We start from the raw sequence: 18,876 nt of genomic DNA on the forward strand, positions 1-18,876 counted from the left end.
AATTTAACTATATACCTAATTATTTTGTAGTATGAAAAAAACAAACAAATCTAAAATGTTATTCTTAAAGTCAGATGCACTCTAAACAGGGATTAATCTAATGTTTTAATAATTTAGTGCAAGTGTGTTTAGAATTAGCCATTAGGTATGCTACGAATGGCTTTTCGATTGAAATGAGATCTTGAGTGGCTTCTTAATTCCTCATTCAACAATGAATTAGAGTTTAACCACAGGCAATGATAATCACATTACACTCGAGTACCAAACGATTCACAATTCTTATATTTTCTTATATTTTAATTCAATGTGTTGAAATTTTCGAAAATAGAAATATTTTATTTTAATACTTACATTTCTAATGTTTCATTCTCATCCGAAATTGTTATGGTAACTTTTAAATGCAGAAGTGTTTTAATTCTGCAGTTTTACTGGTTAAAAATACAATTTAATTGTGAAACTACATATACAGCTAATAGTTTCACTAAAATATATAAATACCGTCTTAGTATAGTAACGTAATTAAAAATGTATAACTGCTGTTATTACTGCAATATATATAATAGAAGGTCCACTGTCCAGTAGGTATGTAACAAACACGGTTAATGCTTCAGAAATAATAATTTCCCATAGGTATTTAATTGTCAAATGTGTGTATGTATATTCTTGCTATTATATAGCATGAGAACGTGTTTAACTGTTTCAGCGGAGTGTAGAAGAAGCACTAAGTATGCATGTTTTTTTAAAAGAAAAAAATGTACAATGTTAAAAATGATGTATCGTGTAATGTATTATGTCAATTATGCAATAATTGAATAATCTATGCGATATACTTTGTTGAAATGAAATGTTAAAAATTGACAAAACTTCTCGTTTGTGGAGATTACCATCCATTGACGGAACACCAGTGACTAGTTTAGTTAAAATTATTAGGTCTCTGCACAATTTTGAAATTATCTAATCCAAAATAATTCCGGAAAAGAATGAGCGACAAATCAATGCGCCGCATACGGACGGCTCAACACGTAATATTGAAACCAAAGTTTAGGTATAATCAGATAGGTACTTCTAATGGAATAAGATAAATAACAAAATCAAAACAAATGCCACGGGATTTATACTATTTGACATTATGTAATATACATATTAGGTACTATAATATCACACTTATATTGTACATTCGATTCAATAAAGCTCGCGCTCGTCCGTCTGTCGAGTTGATCGTAGTGCGGGTCGCGTGTTTATTGAAGGCATACAATACACTTCACGGTATACACATACGTAATTGCATTATTGTCAGAATGCACATGTGATCTGTATAATAATATAATCCCATGTGAATGTATTTTTATACTATATGGGTACATTTGAATGGTTAATACCCAACGCTATAATGATCGTCGGGTGGTAAGTATATCATTAAAATGTTAACCGTCTGACAATTACGCGAAATCTGAAATCGTAGGAAAACTGATCGATACGTCGGCGGAGCAGTGGCGGGGGCGGGGGGGGGGGGGAAAGTTGATTTGCCGTGCCCGTTTGGCGATGAAAATTCGCATCACTTTAACGATGTAATATTTTGGGATCTGTCTGCTCAGCCGCCGAGGTAACGCCTATAACGTGAAAACTCGGCCGACCAATAGCTGTGAACGGTCACACGACAGCCGACGACCGCAGCCGAGCCCGGTTAAACCGACGGAATTTTACGCGTGATGCCGCCACCGCCGTCGCTGCCGCCGCCACCGCCGTCGCCGCCGTCGCCGCCGTCATCGCCGCCGCAGCCGCCGTAGCCGCCGCCGGCCAGTGACTCTTACCGGTTTAGTAGCTGCACAGCTGTTTCGTGCGCGTGTTCGTCAATCGCGGAGCTCGAGGATTTCGCCAAATGTTTTGGGAAATTTTGGGTTGGATACACAACATTTATACAATAATACTGTTTTCGTGGGGCGCGGGCTACTGTATACAATCGATTTATCAATATATTACACGGTTCGTAAACACGAAGCTTAGATTTAAGCCGATTCGCATTTATGCTGTTTAATGTGCGGCTCGTTGCCGCATGATGCGTACGTCTGGGAAAGTATCGCACGTTTATATTGATATGGTGGGACAGACGACTGAAAAAATATGAAAGCTTCGCCGGACAAGACTGTGGACACTGACAACGTGGACAACGCCACTGTGGACGCGAACGTGATCGGCGATCGTGGCACTGCGGTCCTGGAATGCGACAACGTGATTGTACTGTCTTCGGATTCCGAGGCCGACCAGGAGGAGGCGCGGGTCCGTGAGGAGGTGAAGGAGGAAGAGGATGATGAAGTGAGCAGACCACGTAAGTCTAAAAAGAAACATAAGAAACACCACCACGGGGGCTATCGTATCGGGAAAAAACACAAGAAACGACCGAAACAGGGGAGTGGTGCAATATTTCTGTGGGCTAAAAAGCAAGAGACGCAAATACTGAAAGTATACTGCGAGGATTACGATCCGGGTATCAAACTCACCAAGACCAACGGTGTGTGGAGTTCTTGTCCCAGGTCTAAGGTATTGGCGGCCGCCCAATCGCGTTCGTCCGTCTGTGTAGACGTCGGCGAGTCACAAAACGCCTGCGACGAGTCGGTCGAGCAGAAAACACGACCGGACGATCAAATTAAAGAAAGTACAAAATCTGACCAGCCGATACTCGTCGACCTCAACGACAACTCTATCGACTTTGTTGACACCATATCTAGCGAGGAGGACGACGACGAAGTACAGACCAGGGCCAAAATCGACCGAGCGCTCGAGATGATCGAACGGGACCCGGCATTGATGAGCGACGTGAAGATTCCGTTGCCAACCATCGACGCGACTGCGGCCATCAAGTTACCCGAAGGTACGACAATACACCAGATCAAGGTCGAGAACGTCGTGATCAACGGGGCCGTGTCCGGGACGACGCCGCCGTTGTTATCACCCAATACGCCGCCGGTGCAGCGCAAGTTGGGCGAGGTGACCATTACGTCGCAGCAGCAACAGCAAAACGAACCGTTAAACCTGGAAACTGTAAGTAAGCGATCTGCCTTAGAAATACGATTACAGGAGCCGCCGCTTAAGAGAAAACGCGTAGACAAACTGCTTGCGAAATTGCCGTTGGTCGGCGATCAGGTAAAACGCGAATGGGATCCGCTGTCCGAGCTGAAGGAAGTGCTTTCAGATCCTGGGTTGTGCGTCCCCGACCCGTTGCTCGTGCCCAAGGCCAGGCTGGCCGCCCTGGTGGCCAGCCCGGCTACTGAAATCCCGAAACTCTTACGAACGCCGTCGATGATGCCACCACCGCTCCCGGACCATGACCTGTTTGCCGTCTCGCTGTCGCATCTCCTGACGGTATTGCAGGAGCAACCGGGCTACACGGATGACCGCAAATCGGAAAGCAACCAACCGTCGAACATTGATCAAATGGTGTGGTTGTCGTACCTGTCGAAGGAGATGGCCGGCGTCGACACCGATCTGGTATCCGCCATTTTAAGCATCCTACTACCCAACTCGACAACCACTCAACAATCGTTTAGCTACCCTCGAGATAAAAGTCAATGGAACGACATTTATTTCGACGGCAATATCGAACCACCATACGGTTCCACGCCCGGCTTCAGAAAATCTAACGATTATTGTGCGTCGGTGTCACCACTTCCGCTGCCGCTGCCGCCGCCGCCGCCGCCGCCGCCACAGCCACAGCCACAGATATTACCACCGCCACAGATATTACCACCGCCACCACAGCAGTCGCATACACTGTTATTACCACCGTCACAGTCACAAAATATGTTACCACCACCAAAAGTTTCAGCACAACCTCCAATATTATCACCGCAACAGCCTCAGAAACACCAACAATCACAACTGTTGCCACCGCCACACGTGCAGCAGCAGGTGTCACGACTTTTGCCCAAGCGCCACAACACGACCCCACAACTTCGGTTGCCGTCACATCCGCAGCAAACAACACAGCTGTTGACGTCGCGTCCACAGCAGTTAATTCCGCCACAGCTACAGCAACCGGTCCTGCACCGTCAGTCGAAACGACGGGCTTGTCAAGAGCTGTGCTGCAACGGGTCACTGTCATCGTGTTACAGGAGTAGCTACTGCCCCAAATCGGGCAGTTATAATTCGTTCACCGCAGCCTCCCCTAATGGCTGCAATCAGTTAACCACGACTCCTGCTGCCAGTTGTGTTGGTGGCAATCCAAAAACATGTATCCCGTACGCTGCGCCAGGCGTGATACCAACTTGTTGCTTTCCATCGGAAATCGGTTGCGCGTACAACAGCCAATCTCCGTCGCCAATGCCTCCGCGAAATACATCCGTATCGCCTCGCAACCGCGCTCAATACAACTACCAATCCGGTCCGGGGCAACAGCTACAGCAGCAGACGGAGGGTGGAAATGGTGTCGACGGCTGTTGTATTGGCGTCACCAGCTGTAGCAGTGGCGTCATCGGTTGCAGTAGTGGCGTCGTTGGCTGTGGAATTGGCGTCACCGGCTGTATCAGTGGCGTTACCGGCTGTAGCAGTGGCGTTACTGGCTGTAGCAGTGGCGTTACTGGCTGTAGCAGTGGCGTTACTGGCTGTAGCAATGGCGTTACTGGCTGTAGCAGTGGCGTTACCGGCTCTAGCAGTGGTAGTGGCGTCGCCGGCAGTAGTAATGGCGTTTCTGGCAGTAACAGTGGCGTCAACAGCAGTGTTAGTGGTGGCACCGTTAGCGACATCGCCATAGACTATCAATGTTCGACTACGACCAATAAACCGAAAACGCCACTGCCGGCGACTCCTACCAGCGGTGACGCCGGTCAGCCGGTGTACAGGCCCAAAATCAAAGTCAAAGAGCATTTGATCGACCCAAACGCGAAACCGAGACTTTTGAACATCGAAGGTGCCCTTCATCTGGCTGCAGGGCATGACCTGTTCAGTTCGTCTCTTTGGCACCCATTGTTCGGCAGGTAACTATCACAACACGCATTAATAATAATGACAATATGTTATGGTACTGAATTTATCGTGGTATCATAATATCAGGATGAACGTGTAGGTCGTAATGTGTAAACCGTAATCCCGTGAATACCTAGTCCCGTTAGCCAAATTTCAACAATAAAAACGGTATTTTATAGTACGACTGCAGCGTTTATAAAAACAATTTTGTCAACAAACATTTCCCAGGTATAATCGTAAACTTGTTCTTTTATTCATTCTTATTTAATACTGTTTTTTCGTGTTTTACAATAGTATGGATGCATTCCAGCGAAATATATATGTTTAAGGTCGCTGAAATCGTGTGTTTAAAACTGAAAAATGGGTAATTTTGTAAAATGTATAATAAATGTATTATCAGTCCGAACTATTATCTATTCGAGTGAAATATATAAGATATAGTGTTTTAATTTCAAATTAATTTAACTTTTGAGCTTAAAGTATTTTAAAGTAATATTTTTTTTATAGAAAATTATTTTTTAAATAAAAGAATTTTCCAATAATTATTATTTGATAGAAACAATTACCGAATACTAATTTTATATATTTTGTAGATAAATTATACCTAGTTAGTTATTATTTGTCTTATGATTAAACAATACTGGATACTTTGACCAATTGAACAATAATTGAATAAATAAAAATACATTACGAGAATTTAAACTTAACTATTTAACTATGAAGAAAGATTATTATTCTATATGCTATATCTAAATACTTACTATAATTATTCATTTTTAAAATTAATGACAAACCAAAAGTTTAATAAACTCATTTTACAATGGATATATAACTTACTTGATACTTCAACTGTAAAATGTATTTAAAAATAAACACCCAACAAATTAGAATGATTTACAAACAATTGAAATTGGAGACAAAGCCTAGTTTTCTAAATATGACGCTGTTTATGTAAATTCGTCAAATTTCATCTGTATTTAATTTCACAGATTTAGAAGATAAAAACAACTTTTTGTATTTAATTGTAATATACTCGTACCTATTTCATGTGTTAAGCACCATATTATTATGAAATGTTCATATTATGTGACCTAATGCTATATTTGTTATTTATTTTAAATTTTCTTCCACACAGACATCTGCTGCTAAAACTATTTGTGTTCGAAAGCATAACAATTTTGAACTTAAATAAATAATTTGTTTATTAAAAAAAGTTTTTATAATTTATAATATTAATTTATCAAATTTTACTAACAGGATATCCAAGAAAACTTTGTAATTTTGAAATTCAAAATAATTTATACTATTCATTTTAAATTTAAATTCTTTACCCATATATCCCGTAGGTTCTTTTTAATAATGTGAATAGTAGGTAGGTACTATGTTACAGACAAATTTCAGATTTGAATGGTTTAAATGTCATATTTTCTATCAAACGACCATTTTATTTGTTTGTTTTTTTGTTCAATTCAAAAACATTCATTTATACCAATAATTCGTAAATGATTGAACAAATATAAAAAAAAATATTTATTAATAATAATATTATGATTTTAATGCTGTAAGTATATATTATACAGTATTATTATTATTACTGTTATAGAAATCAAATCTTATAAGCTCTTTGGTTTCTAATGGAGTACCTATACTTATTTTATATTTCTATAGATGCTTTTTTCAGGTACATACTGTTAAGACATTAAAATATTATTCATGGTACCTACTGAAATACATTTTTTTACTTTATTTTTATCAAAGAATAATTTTATTTTTATCTTTTGATTATTATTTAAAGCAAAATGAAATATATTTGAATATGTCTGGGATAAAACAGAAACAACGAATATAATACGATGTGTTGGGCTAAGCGTTTTAAACAAAATCTGTAACAAATAATATAGGTCTATTATACATTATATTTAATTGTATTAGCTTCATACAATTTTATGGAAATTATTAAGCTATTATAATGAAAAACCGATTCCAATGAATACAATAGATATAAGATGCTTAGTTGTTATCTACTACAATCGTTCTTAAGCTCTCTAGCCACATTTTACATTTCTATACACGGCTTGATTCCGTTGTACAGACGATAATAGAACAGATTTCTTTAGACATTATTTTACGTCGCTAAGATATCTAAATCATTGAAATATGAATACTTAATATTATACTTGGAACGTAATTTATATATTACCGCATTCAATGACCTAAGACTATGCGTTGTAACTTATAATACATCAATGTATGAAACATTAAACTACCATTTTACGAATTTAGTTTATTCGAACTTAATTTATTTATTTTAAAGTTATTTAGTTATGATACAAATTTAGTAAATATTATTTTATGTAATAAGTAATATTATTAAAATTGAATTATTTTTTGAGTTTGTATTATACGTACCTACAGGGTATGTACAGTACAATAAAATTACGGTATAGTAAAATATGTGAACTTTTAACGATAAGTACCTACCAAGTTTACCAACAATAATTATCGTGCATAATATTATTTTTTGGATAGTAACTAATATAATTTTTGTTTTTAATTTCACACAGCATAACATTTTTAGCATAGGCTACTAAGTCTTATAATGAATAAGTTACATGCCATATATTTAAACAGGTAATATTTTAAACTTAATTTTATAAAATCCTTGTTTCAGAATAATTCTCTTACTTACTAAATGTAAATATTTTAAATGTTTTCTGTAAATGAATTGCATTTATCAAAAACTGATCTCTAGTCAAAAATACCTCTGTATAGATAATAATATATAGAACTGGTATAAAAAAAATACTTACCTATGTAGAATAATCGATAGAATATGTGTGTGGAGTTCACAAACGCAGAGAAAAGGGATTATAGAATTAGAGTATCGAATGAGAAGAAAATGTCTGTCGCATATTATTGCATATTAGTAAAAACAATAATATAAACTATCAATTTTTTTTTTATCGAATATTTTACGTTTTAACTTATACTTTTAAATATAAATTAATGAAAATTCAACGTTTGTCATATTATATTGTTTTATTGCAAGGATTGAAAACATAAGTTACTTATCTGTAAGTATTAACTTTTCTATACACTTTTCCTAATGAGAATTGAATTCTTCTCCTATATATGCATATATATTAAATATATTATATAACTGTTATCATATGATAAACCTACCTAGTTATTTGCTAAAAGTAATACACACTAAAATTACATTCCTACGTAAATTTTTTTTAAAGTATTGTTGTTTTAATTAAATTCCATTTATTTTTAGTAATTTATGTTATTAATTTCATGTGGACATTTTGCTATTTTTACTCTTCAAGTTTATTTAATGCAAAACACTTCATCACAGATTTACCGCAAGTGTAAACACATAGATAAAAAGGTAATCAATTTAAATTTGATGCATGTTTTAATTTTTATTAGATCGTATTTTATTAGTTTTTGATATAGTTTTTATTTCTATTCCTTAAAATTTAAAATTTGCTAAGACAAAATTATAATATATAATAATATTATATTCATAATAATTAAATATATATATAATATAGAAAATAGAAGAACTAATCCTTTGACTAGGTTACAAAACAAATTGCATAAGTTCTCATTAATTAAATATTTTAATGAAGTGTTTATATTATTTAAATTAACTATTAATCACGATATACATGATAATTAAATATAAATTCAATATTTTTCACGTACTTAATAAAATATCCAAAAACTGTTTTAGTAAACAAATTAAGCTTGTTTTCTATTTTAAATATCTTGAACTTGCTTAGTTTTTGTATTTTTTTTTGTGTTAGTTCATGGAATAAATTAAAACTTCAAAGTTACTATTATTATTTAACTTTATATTTATATTGCTTCTCAGGTAAGCTTAGCATGTGTTAAGGAAAGTTTGAGCACGTTGCTTAAAATTTTCAATATTAAACAATACAATTAATATATTATGTTATTGTATTTTTATTTTATTCATAAATACGGGACAAGCCCAAAAAACAATAAGGTTGAAATATATAATGATAAATTGATGTTACAATATATTATTATGATAATTAGTTATTAATATACATATATATACTTGAAATTACGTGTTTGACAATACTTTTTTATGTTTTGTTTGATATTTTTATGTTTTTATATCAAAACTAAATCGTTCAAAATAAAAATATAAGAGTATTATAGTCGTATAGAAACCTATTTTCAACCATCGGTATTTGATAAATTGTTGACAAATAATACTATTAGCTACCCATAGATGTGACTTAAAATAACATGCGTTTTTATAAGTACGTACTTGCATTTTAAATTTAAAATAAGGTATAATATAATAATAAGCATTCTGTTGATAACATTAAACGAGAATATATGTTTTTAAGTACAGTAATTGCATGATTCATGCATTGAAAATGTTGAACTCTAAATTGGTTTTATTTTTTATCTCCCAGCCAGACCCATTATTCTACCAGACTTAATGTACCCATATTGTTATCGATTAAATTGTGTTTCCCTCAAAGGTAATTTCTTACCCTAAAATTCTTTTATTTTACTCTTCGTAAAAACATCTTTATTTTAGATCCCCTAAAACAAACATTAATATATTTTATAATACCTACTTTACCTTATCTTATTTTACGTGTAATGCAGGATGTTACCAACCATATCAACTTAGGCTAATGGTTAATGATATTGTTTGTTTGATTATCCATCTAGAGTAAATATAATGTAGTAATGTACATAATAATAAAAAAAATATAATTTCACTTTTTCTTTTATCATTTTGTATATTTACTTAAAGTGCATATCATGAAGATCTGACATTTTTATTTTACGCCGATATTACATTTAAATATGTCAAAACCTAGAGATAGATAAGAGTTGTATTGGAAGCTAAAAATATTCTTTATTATATAAATATCTATGATTTGTTTTCTTTAATATACTGATATAGATATAAGTACGGAGGTGTTATTGGATTAGCATTTGTTGAATTGAGAACACTTCATAGGTACTACATATAATTCGTAATTTTTTTTTGGAAAATAGATTATGAAAAGTTTAAAAATCTTGTTGGATTGTATTTTTGTAAAAGTAAAAAAATATAAATAAACAAAATTATAATCCAAATCAAATTCAATATGGACTAACCTCAGTATTTGATTAAATTATTTAGTTTTCTTGGATTAATGACATTGTAATACCGCAGAATATATATTTTTTAAATTAACTTATTTGCTTTCACAGTAGGTTTTATTTAACTTTAAGTTGTTAACTCTTAAATAATTATGAGTATCTAAGTTAGTTATTAGGCACAATTCCTATAAAATCGCATTAAAAAAAAAATAAAATTCCCATCTTTTTATTAAGAAAAACATTGCTTTTGTTTCATATTGTTATAAGAAAATATATATACAATATCGACTATATTTTTACTATTAAACACCTCTAAAATGAAATAAAACTATAGTTAACATTTTAAGAACTTAAATAGGTAGATTTATAGATTATATAGTTAATTTTAATTTTATAAATTTACCTTATCTCGTACGAATATGGTTTATTCATCAAGATACGTCATGTAGTATGTTTTTTTATTTAGACTTTGTGAAACAATTAGTCTCGGCAATTAGGTATTTAGGTAGGGCGATAATGGAATTATCTAGAAAAATGTAAATGGACACAAATCAAATATGCCTGTATGGTTGAAGAAATATAAAATAGGAACGATAATATATTGTTACTCAGAGGATAAAATATATCGAAGGGGATGTTTGAAGAGGCGATCGGTAATTGGGCCATATTTTATTAACCTGCAGCTTTGTATACAATATACGTTTACTTTTTATTACCCACAAGTGTGGGTAATGTGGCAATGGGGCCACACATTTTTAACACAAAAATAAACGAGCATATCATATTTATTAATTTGTTACAGTAGTATCCGTATAAATTAACATTATCTTTTTTTTTTTAATAAATATAAAATATAAAACTAGGTATCTACATAAAACGAGTCAATTAATTATACATTTTTTTTTTAATTGCCTAGATAAAAATACAATTATTTTTTTAAATAATGTGATAGATTTTACAAATTCAAATCTGGGTTTTTCTTTCTTTGTATTTTTTAATATAATTAAGAATAAAATTAATTTGAAGTAAAGTTGGTTCCTGGCCTTTAATGTTCCAATACGCTTCTAATTTTAATAAAAATGCTTGCCAAATTCAATAATAAAAAAATCGTTCAAAATGGTGGCCCAGTTACCGGGTCAACTTATTTTTACAACCTGTTGTTACAACCATGTAAAATTTTTGTGGCTCAATTATATTAAGCGCCTGTTTGAAGAGATAAAAAGGGACTCCATGATGTGACGACTTTGGGCTGTTGAAGTGAAAATTGGGGAATATCACAATTTGTTGGGTTGTTATGGAAAGAGATTAATTTAATAAATGTTGAAAGGACTGAAAAAAAAGTAAGGTATGGGAAATCGGAAATGAAAGAAAGATGTATATAATAATATGTAGATAGTGTAATACCAATATGTCTTATTAAAATTTTCAACAAATTAGATAATGAATGACAAATTAAAAAAGTATCATTCAAATTTAACCTTGAACAGCTAAAAATTAATATTTAATACTTTATATTATTATAAGCTAGGTATATTTATAAACTGTATAATATATAGTTACTATCATTTTAACTACTACTTTGTATTATAGTAATATATAACTAATTGCAATTTTAACTAACTATTTAAAAGTGGATAAGTAAATTGTTAATGGTTTAAAGCATAAATTCGAAGTAAAATTATATTTTCAATATAACTCACGCTTTTATTATAACTTCAGTATAATATGGTGATATATTTTTAAAAAAACCGTGCACTTAAGACAAACTAAACCTATACTTCAGTTGATTTAACTGCTGTTGTGGTATCCCTGGAGCAGCATACCCACTATACAAGATCCGTCAAAATCATTGAAATCTAGATTTCTCAATATAATTAATGAAACAATCATCTTTTGAAATGGACTTCGCAGCTAATGTATATCCTAATACTGCCCAACACATTACCAGAGACGTACAACTCGTCATCATATTTCTATAATTGTATAATTGATTTACGAGTGGTAGATCGATTAAATTTAATTCATCAACTCTTATAATATACGCCGTGGGTTTTGTTATTCTGTGGGACGCCTGATATTATACTAGTATTAACCACGCACATATTATTTTATACCTTGTTACTCACGTGATCCAATATGATATAATATTATTATCCATCTACGCACTGACGTTCATACTTTAAAATATTTTTTTTAATGTCTATTGCCTATTACCAGAGGTGCGTTAAGTTGCCCCTCAACTAGTATTGTTTTCGATACACTTTGAATGTGGTAAACCTGCAAGTTATCAGTAATACTTTATGATAGTGGTGAATTTTCTTGAACTACAAGCAGGGTGGTCAAATGATTTTGTCATGTGGCTGGTTTTTTAACATACACTATTTGATCATTAAAAAATATAATTTATGGTTACCGTCTTATACCAACCTCCAAGCCATTATAAAGATTTAAAAAGGTAATGGGATATCTCTCCCTCATAATTCCCCCTTCTTTTGACCACTACTGACTAAGTTTATTATACAATATTATTGCAATATAACGAAGTCTGTATTCGTAAAACCAGTACACATATTGCCGTATACCGTATACCAGCTATATGGCATATTTAAATTTCAAATATGAAACTCATCACGAATATACAACACAACAAAGTGTATTTTTTTCAGTTATTTTGCAGTGACAGTGTGCGTACTTCGGTATAGGTTGCTGGCAGGGACTGGTACCTTTTGTTTTTTCAGTTCCGGTCTGATTCCGGTACCTACTCAATTATTTCATTAAAAGGTCATAGTTCCGGTTTCTATTTAAAAACATATAAACTAATAGTTAAGGTCAGGGTTCTGGTAAAAACCGGTATTCGACGGTTCTAATATTTGTATATAAAAAAAAATTAGAATCGGTTTAGTTTTTTATATATAAATAAATTGATGACATTCATTGCATAGGACATAGGTATAGGTACCTATATAAAAATAAAATGTAAGTATAAAATATAGCCATTTAAATTTTAAGATTTCCTTAGAAATAAACAGTTCTAAACAAATACAATACTAGTTTATCAAAGCTCTCCAAGGAATATAATATTATATGCATTTATCCGAAAAAAGTATAATGGGAGTAAAAAAATTATAGGTCCCAGTTTTGGTTTTAGTTATTGGAAAATATTTTAATTAGGTTTCATTTCTCGTTATTTTTAGGGTTTAAAGTTTTAGATCCGGTTTTTTTTCAGTTCGGTTCCAGCCTCAGGTTGTAGGTACGTTATAAGTATGCAGTACGTATAACTATAAAAAAAAATTGGGTTCTTAGTTGGATAACAATATTAGTGTATTTTTACTACCAACCATATTATGTTAGATTAATATAATATTTGATAAATAAGTGACATCGGAATGAAAAAAAACTTGACAATTATAATAATTATTATATTTTCTTTAGTTCAAAAAAAGTAATATCACAAAATAATATGTTTAAAAACCAACGAGACAATTTTAGATCAGCGAAAACCTTGATAAATTGTAACCTTATAAGATAATTGATATATCGCACAATAAAATTGCAATTTTTGCCTTGGAGTATTAAAAAATATCCCAAATAATAATAATTAATATCTCAAAATATAACTTAAGAGAACAGTATCATAAAAAAAAATTTCAACAATTTTATTCATATAATTTTTAAATAGATTGTATTTAAATTTTAAAGGTGAAATATATTAGGTACTTATTATATTTTCGATAATTTTTTGCTGTGGGTGTGTTTGTAAAATTTGTCTGCTCGTCAGGTATCAAAGTAATTAAATCATCATTAATTCGAAAATTTTATTTTGATCAACTTAAATTATAAAGTAGGAAGTAGGTTGTCGATAATAATTTATATTTTAAATTGTATATTTTGTTACACGCTTCATTAACTGTATTATGAACTGTTTATAATATTATTACGTTATGAATTCATTAAAAGCGTATAACGTACCTATATTATATTATATTAACTAAAATTGAAATTCCATTAACCTAATTTTTAGAAAGTACCATATTATATTATGTAGAAGAGTAAATAATATTTACGATTTCTATATTATATACTTTTATGGTAATAACTAATAATTCATCTGGAAGATCAAAATTAGCTCTTAATAAATTAGTATATTATTATTGTAGACGAGGGATGATGTTATAATAACAAAAAACCATAATATAGATATTAATACGGAATGCATTTTAATATTTATACGTATATTTGCGTAAATGTAAATAACTTAAAAATAAATTTACGCCCAATAAAAACGTAAATGTCCTTTTATATAGCGATATAGGTGTACACATGGACAAAAATGATTACAGTAATTCATATAATATAGCATGGGGCAAATAATATAGAACAGTTTAGTATATTGACAATATTGAGTGTTTGTGTTCCGTTTATTTATTCATTATGTTTGATCCTCATTTTTTTAAACAAAAAGCATGACGTATACTTCAATGCAATTACTATACATGTCTTGTCGAATTCATTCGCTATTAAATTACTGTTAAAAAATTATAAAAAAAAAATATTCTAAGCATTACATTTTCAGTCAAACGTAAAAATCCCAAGAAAATAAAAAACTGACATGCCGTTAGAATTTTTTTTTTAGTCTGTAGATGATATTATGCATTTTTAACGAATGTCCGGATGTCTGAAATATTGTATCTTGAGTTGACATTTTTAATTATAATCATTTTACTCTATCGAGTTACTAAAACTATTATTGAATTATAATGACTTTGTTAAAAACTTAATAGAAACTTTTCAAAATATAAATTTTAACAAGTGGAGTTAAATGTATATATATTATATTTCTCAAAAAACGTGCGATAGACAGGGCGTGGCTAAAAAAATTGTTAATTTATTCTAAACATTACCTGCTATCTTATTAACCTTTACCTAAGAGAACAATTAATTTTTGTATTTAAATTTTACTGCAGAAAAGTAATTGAAGACAGTTTAAATACGCAAGTAAAATTATGATATATTAAACGAATTATTCTGTATAAAATGTAACTCTGAATAAATTTTTTATGTTTTTATAATATGAATAATAAAATATTCTATTTTATGTAATACTTATATAATTTTGAAAATGCAATAATTTTTTTTTTACTAAATAGTTGAAATTCTTAACATATATTTTTGTATAGATTGTCACCGAAATAAATATTGTTGTCAATATAACTAAATAGTAAATTATTTATTATGTAGGTAAGTATTAAAATTCTGTAGAACGTTACAAAATTGCATGAATTATATATTATTATATTACACTGAATGTATATAAAAGTGCGTTATATAATTACTGTTAATTACTATTCCATTGCGGTGTTGATAAAAATTATGAACGAAAAATTTTGCTAACCAATTAATTACCGTTAAAAAATATATTGTAACTTTTAATCATTTTTTAGTACTTTATCTTTCGACGAAGACACCTGCAGTGTTGAAATATGCTGAATAAAATATCACTGCCTTAGATTTTGTTTTTATTAATAGTAAAAAATTTAATATAACTATTTTAGTGTCACGGACGATGATTTTCATTTACGAGTTCGTACGCAATACCTATACCTAGCTATACGATATAATAATATAAGTAAAATGGTCGTATGCACGCAGTACACTGCAGTAAACCGTTATTAGCGCATAAATATCTTAGTATTGTTGTTTCATAGTGTTATTAATGTCGTAATAAATTATGGACTGTATTTATTTATTTAAAACTACTGTACACCGTTCGACGATGAGTTTATTGACGGATATTGTTGAAATAATATTATAATAATTTATATGCACTGCATAATATAGCCACTAATCTATATACTTACCTATTTAAACTCCAGCCGTACGACAAATCCATAATGTAAATTACGTTGATGTGATGAATACAGGGTGTTTTTGTACAATTATAAAAATGCAAAGCATTAATATTTCTAATTTATTTGAGGGTTTCTTATCCGATATGACAATATTTGGTTTGAGTTTCATATTCTTTATGGGTTAATATTCTCATTTGAAAGTTAATCAAATTTTTGGTTATATTATACATTATACTCGTTTTAAATTATGTTTTGGAATAATTGGTCAATATTCGTTGTTTATGCATCAATAAAAAAAAAAAAAAAAAATAGAACAACAGTTTTACATACTTTTATGTGTCAACGTAAAAAACAATGAAAAATCTTATTTTTATCTTATTTTCAAAAATTTAATTTTGGTCGAATACAAGTGTCGACTGTCGAGTGAAAACGGATATCATATTATTACTTCTAAAAATTAAAATTACTTAAAAAAAAAATAAAAATTACACTGAAGACTAGACCATTACGGTAAAAAAAAACCCATATATTATGGTAGTAGGTACCTAGGTATCTATCATTGTGTCTGCCCCTCGCCACCACCTCCACCAAAAAAAAAAAAACATCCCGTAACGGTCGCACGGTCCAATATAATATATTAGGTACCTATGTTATATCTATCGATCTCCATCGCGTGCGATATTTCGGGCGTTTTATTAATTTTTTTTTTTTAAACCCTGTCTCAAATATTTACTAAGTTAACCGTTTGTTGTTTCAGCCAAGCAAAGCCGTACGGCTGTCGGTGGCAATGGACAACTCCAGTCACCACGTCCGCGTCGACTTCTTCGGACGACACGCCCGCCGACACCAAACGTTGAGCCGGCAAAACCACTGACCGGAGCGACGGGGACGACAATGTAATATATATAATATATTATATATATATATGTGTTTATATATATAAGCAGCGCACCAACAGTATTTGTTTATTTATTTATTTATTTATTATATTATCGTTTACTTGTTTTACGACCCTCCTCGCATACCCATTTGGAGGTCTCATATAATATTATTATCTCGAATATATACCCCCTCCCACATACCCGCCACACAATCTGGTTGGATTTGACGTCAACATTTTTTGTCAAATACAATTCCGACAAGACGTGTATAACTGTATACTATAGCATTGTATTATAATATATAAATATATATATATAGGTATATATATAAATAACGTTTAAGATAACGTTGTATGTTATATTATCATATATAAAATATTCCCCTTAGAGTATAGTTTAATAATATTATGTATGTTTGATGTATGTAAGTTGTAGTCTAGTAGCGGCCTGTGTCGGCCCGCGAGAAACCGCCGCCGTAGGAATCGATTGACCTCGACCTTTGCACTACTTTGCGTAGAGGGATACGATCGCTATAATACCTTACTGGTTGGGGGACCGACTTCCTCCTATAGACTTTCCGCTGTCGGTCGTCGCAATTCCTGCGACTGTAAAATGTCTGTTTAAACAATTATATATGTACATAATATTACCATTGTGTATAACGTCATATTTGTGGTGCTGAATGAAAATTCATTTTCGTCATAAAATGTACTGTTAGTTTCTGTTCTTTTATTGATTTATTATTGTTCTCTTATTGATTTATTATCGTTCTTTGTATTAATTTATTATCGTTTGATAGTTTGTTTTTTATTCGGAAAACCGTTTACCATACACGACCACGCAACCACGTGCACGCGGGCGCGCGTGTATGTATATTTGTATAGCCTGTGTTGAATTTTTTTTTTGTAAATTTGTTGTTTAAAACAAAAACCTATTTTGTTTCTCGTTTATTTTTTGTGTTACATATCAGCTATTGCTTGGTTATTTTCTCTGTGTACTTTGGTATGCTGGAATTTATTACAATTTTATTGTTTTTTTTTACGTTCTACGTCAATTATTTTAGCCATTGAATTTTTGGATTTAAATATTTATTTATATCGGTTGAATGTTGAATGTCTTGTTTGAAATATATTTTATTTTACGTAAATTATTATACATTGATCCATATAAAATGGAACTTCTTATTGTGGAAATGCTGTATATTATAACAATATATTAACATATTATGATATATAATAATCAATATTGATTTTGAATACTAGTCTCTTAAATTATAAGATATCTTTATAAAAGGAAAAAATAAATAAATAATAATAAAAAAATATACAACATACAATACCTATACAATGTATGTATAACTATGTGTCTATGTGTTATAATATTGGAATATTATTAAATGTCAGTGTGTAATAAATGTCGATTATATGTGGTATTATATAATATGATTATAATTTATAATAATTTAATATGATATTTAAGCTTTAGTATAATGTAAACTATACAAAAATATACATACTTTATAGTAACGTAAATAATAATGAAAACAAAAACTGTATGTAATGAAAAAAATTTGGTCATATTATTATTATTACTATTATTGTTACAGTAACCGATATTTGATAAGTAACTATATTATAATATCATATTATTAATGAGCTGTTCCTGCAGTACACGTGCAAAAAAACCCCTAATCACTCATTTTCGCATTTGTGTTTTATTTATTGTTTAATTTTAGCTTTAAAACTTAATGTTAGATCGTCATAAAATGATGTAAGAAAATATTCCTCTACCCCATAGAAAGTCTGATTAGGTTTTAATTTAATTTTGTTTATTGTTTATTTATTTTTTTTAAATTTTGTCCTGAGAAGTTGAAGTCATTTGAGTTGAAAGCGATTATATCATAATATAATTCAATACTTTTAAGCATATAATATTATACAATACAATTATTATTATTAATTATTATTCATTTTGTAAAATGTAAACAGAATAAAATCAACAAAAACAAACACATATACTATAATATACTATAATAATATAAC

General features: G+C 31.0%; 1 protein-coding gene across 1 annotated transcript; it reads left to right on the forward strand.

Annotated features, from left to right (window-relative positions):
- Positions 1–1,759: 1,759 nt before the first annotated feature.
- LOC100569617 lies at positions 1,760–18,073 on the forward strand. The gene is made up of 2 exons (XM_003239978.4): positions 1,760–4,970; positions 16,711–18,073. The coding sequence occupies exons 1-2, from the start codon at positions 2,122–2,124 to the stop codon at positions 16,808–16,810; spliced, it is 2,949 nt and encodes a 982-aa protein (XP_003240026.1). The 5' UTR covers positions 1,760–2,121; the 3' UTR covers positions 16,811–18,073.
- The last annotated feature ends 803 nt before the right edge of the window (positions 18,074–18,876 follow it).

The sequence above is a fragment of the Acyrthosiphon pisum genome, chromosome A2 (assembly GCF_005508785.2).
Source record: "Acyrthosiphon pisum isolate AL4f chromosome A2, pea_aphid_22Mar2018_4r6ur, whole genome shotgun sequence".
NCBI lineage: Eukaryota > Metazoa > Arthropoda > Insecta > Hemiptera > Aphididae > Acyrthosiphon > Acyrthosiphon pisum.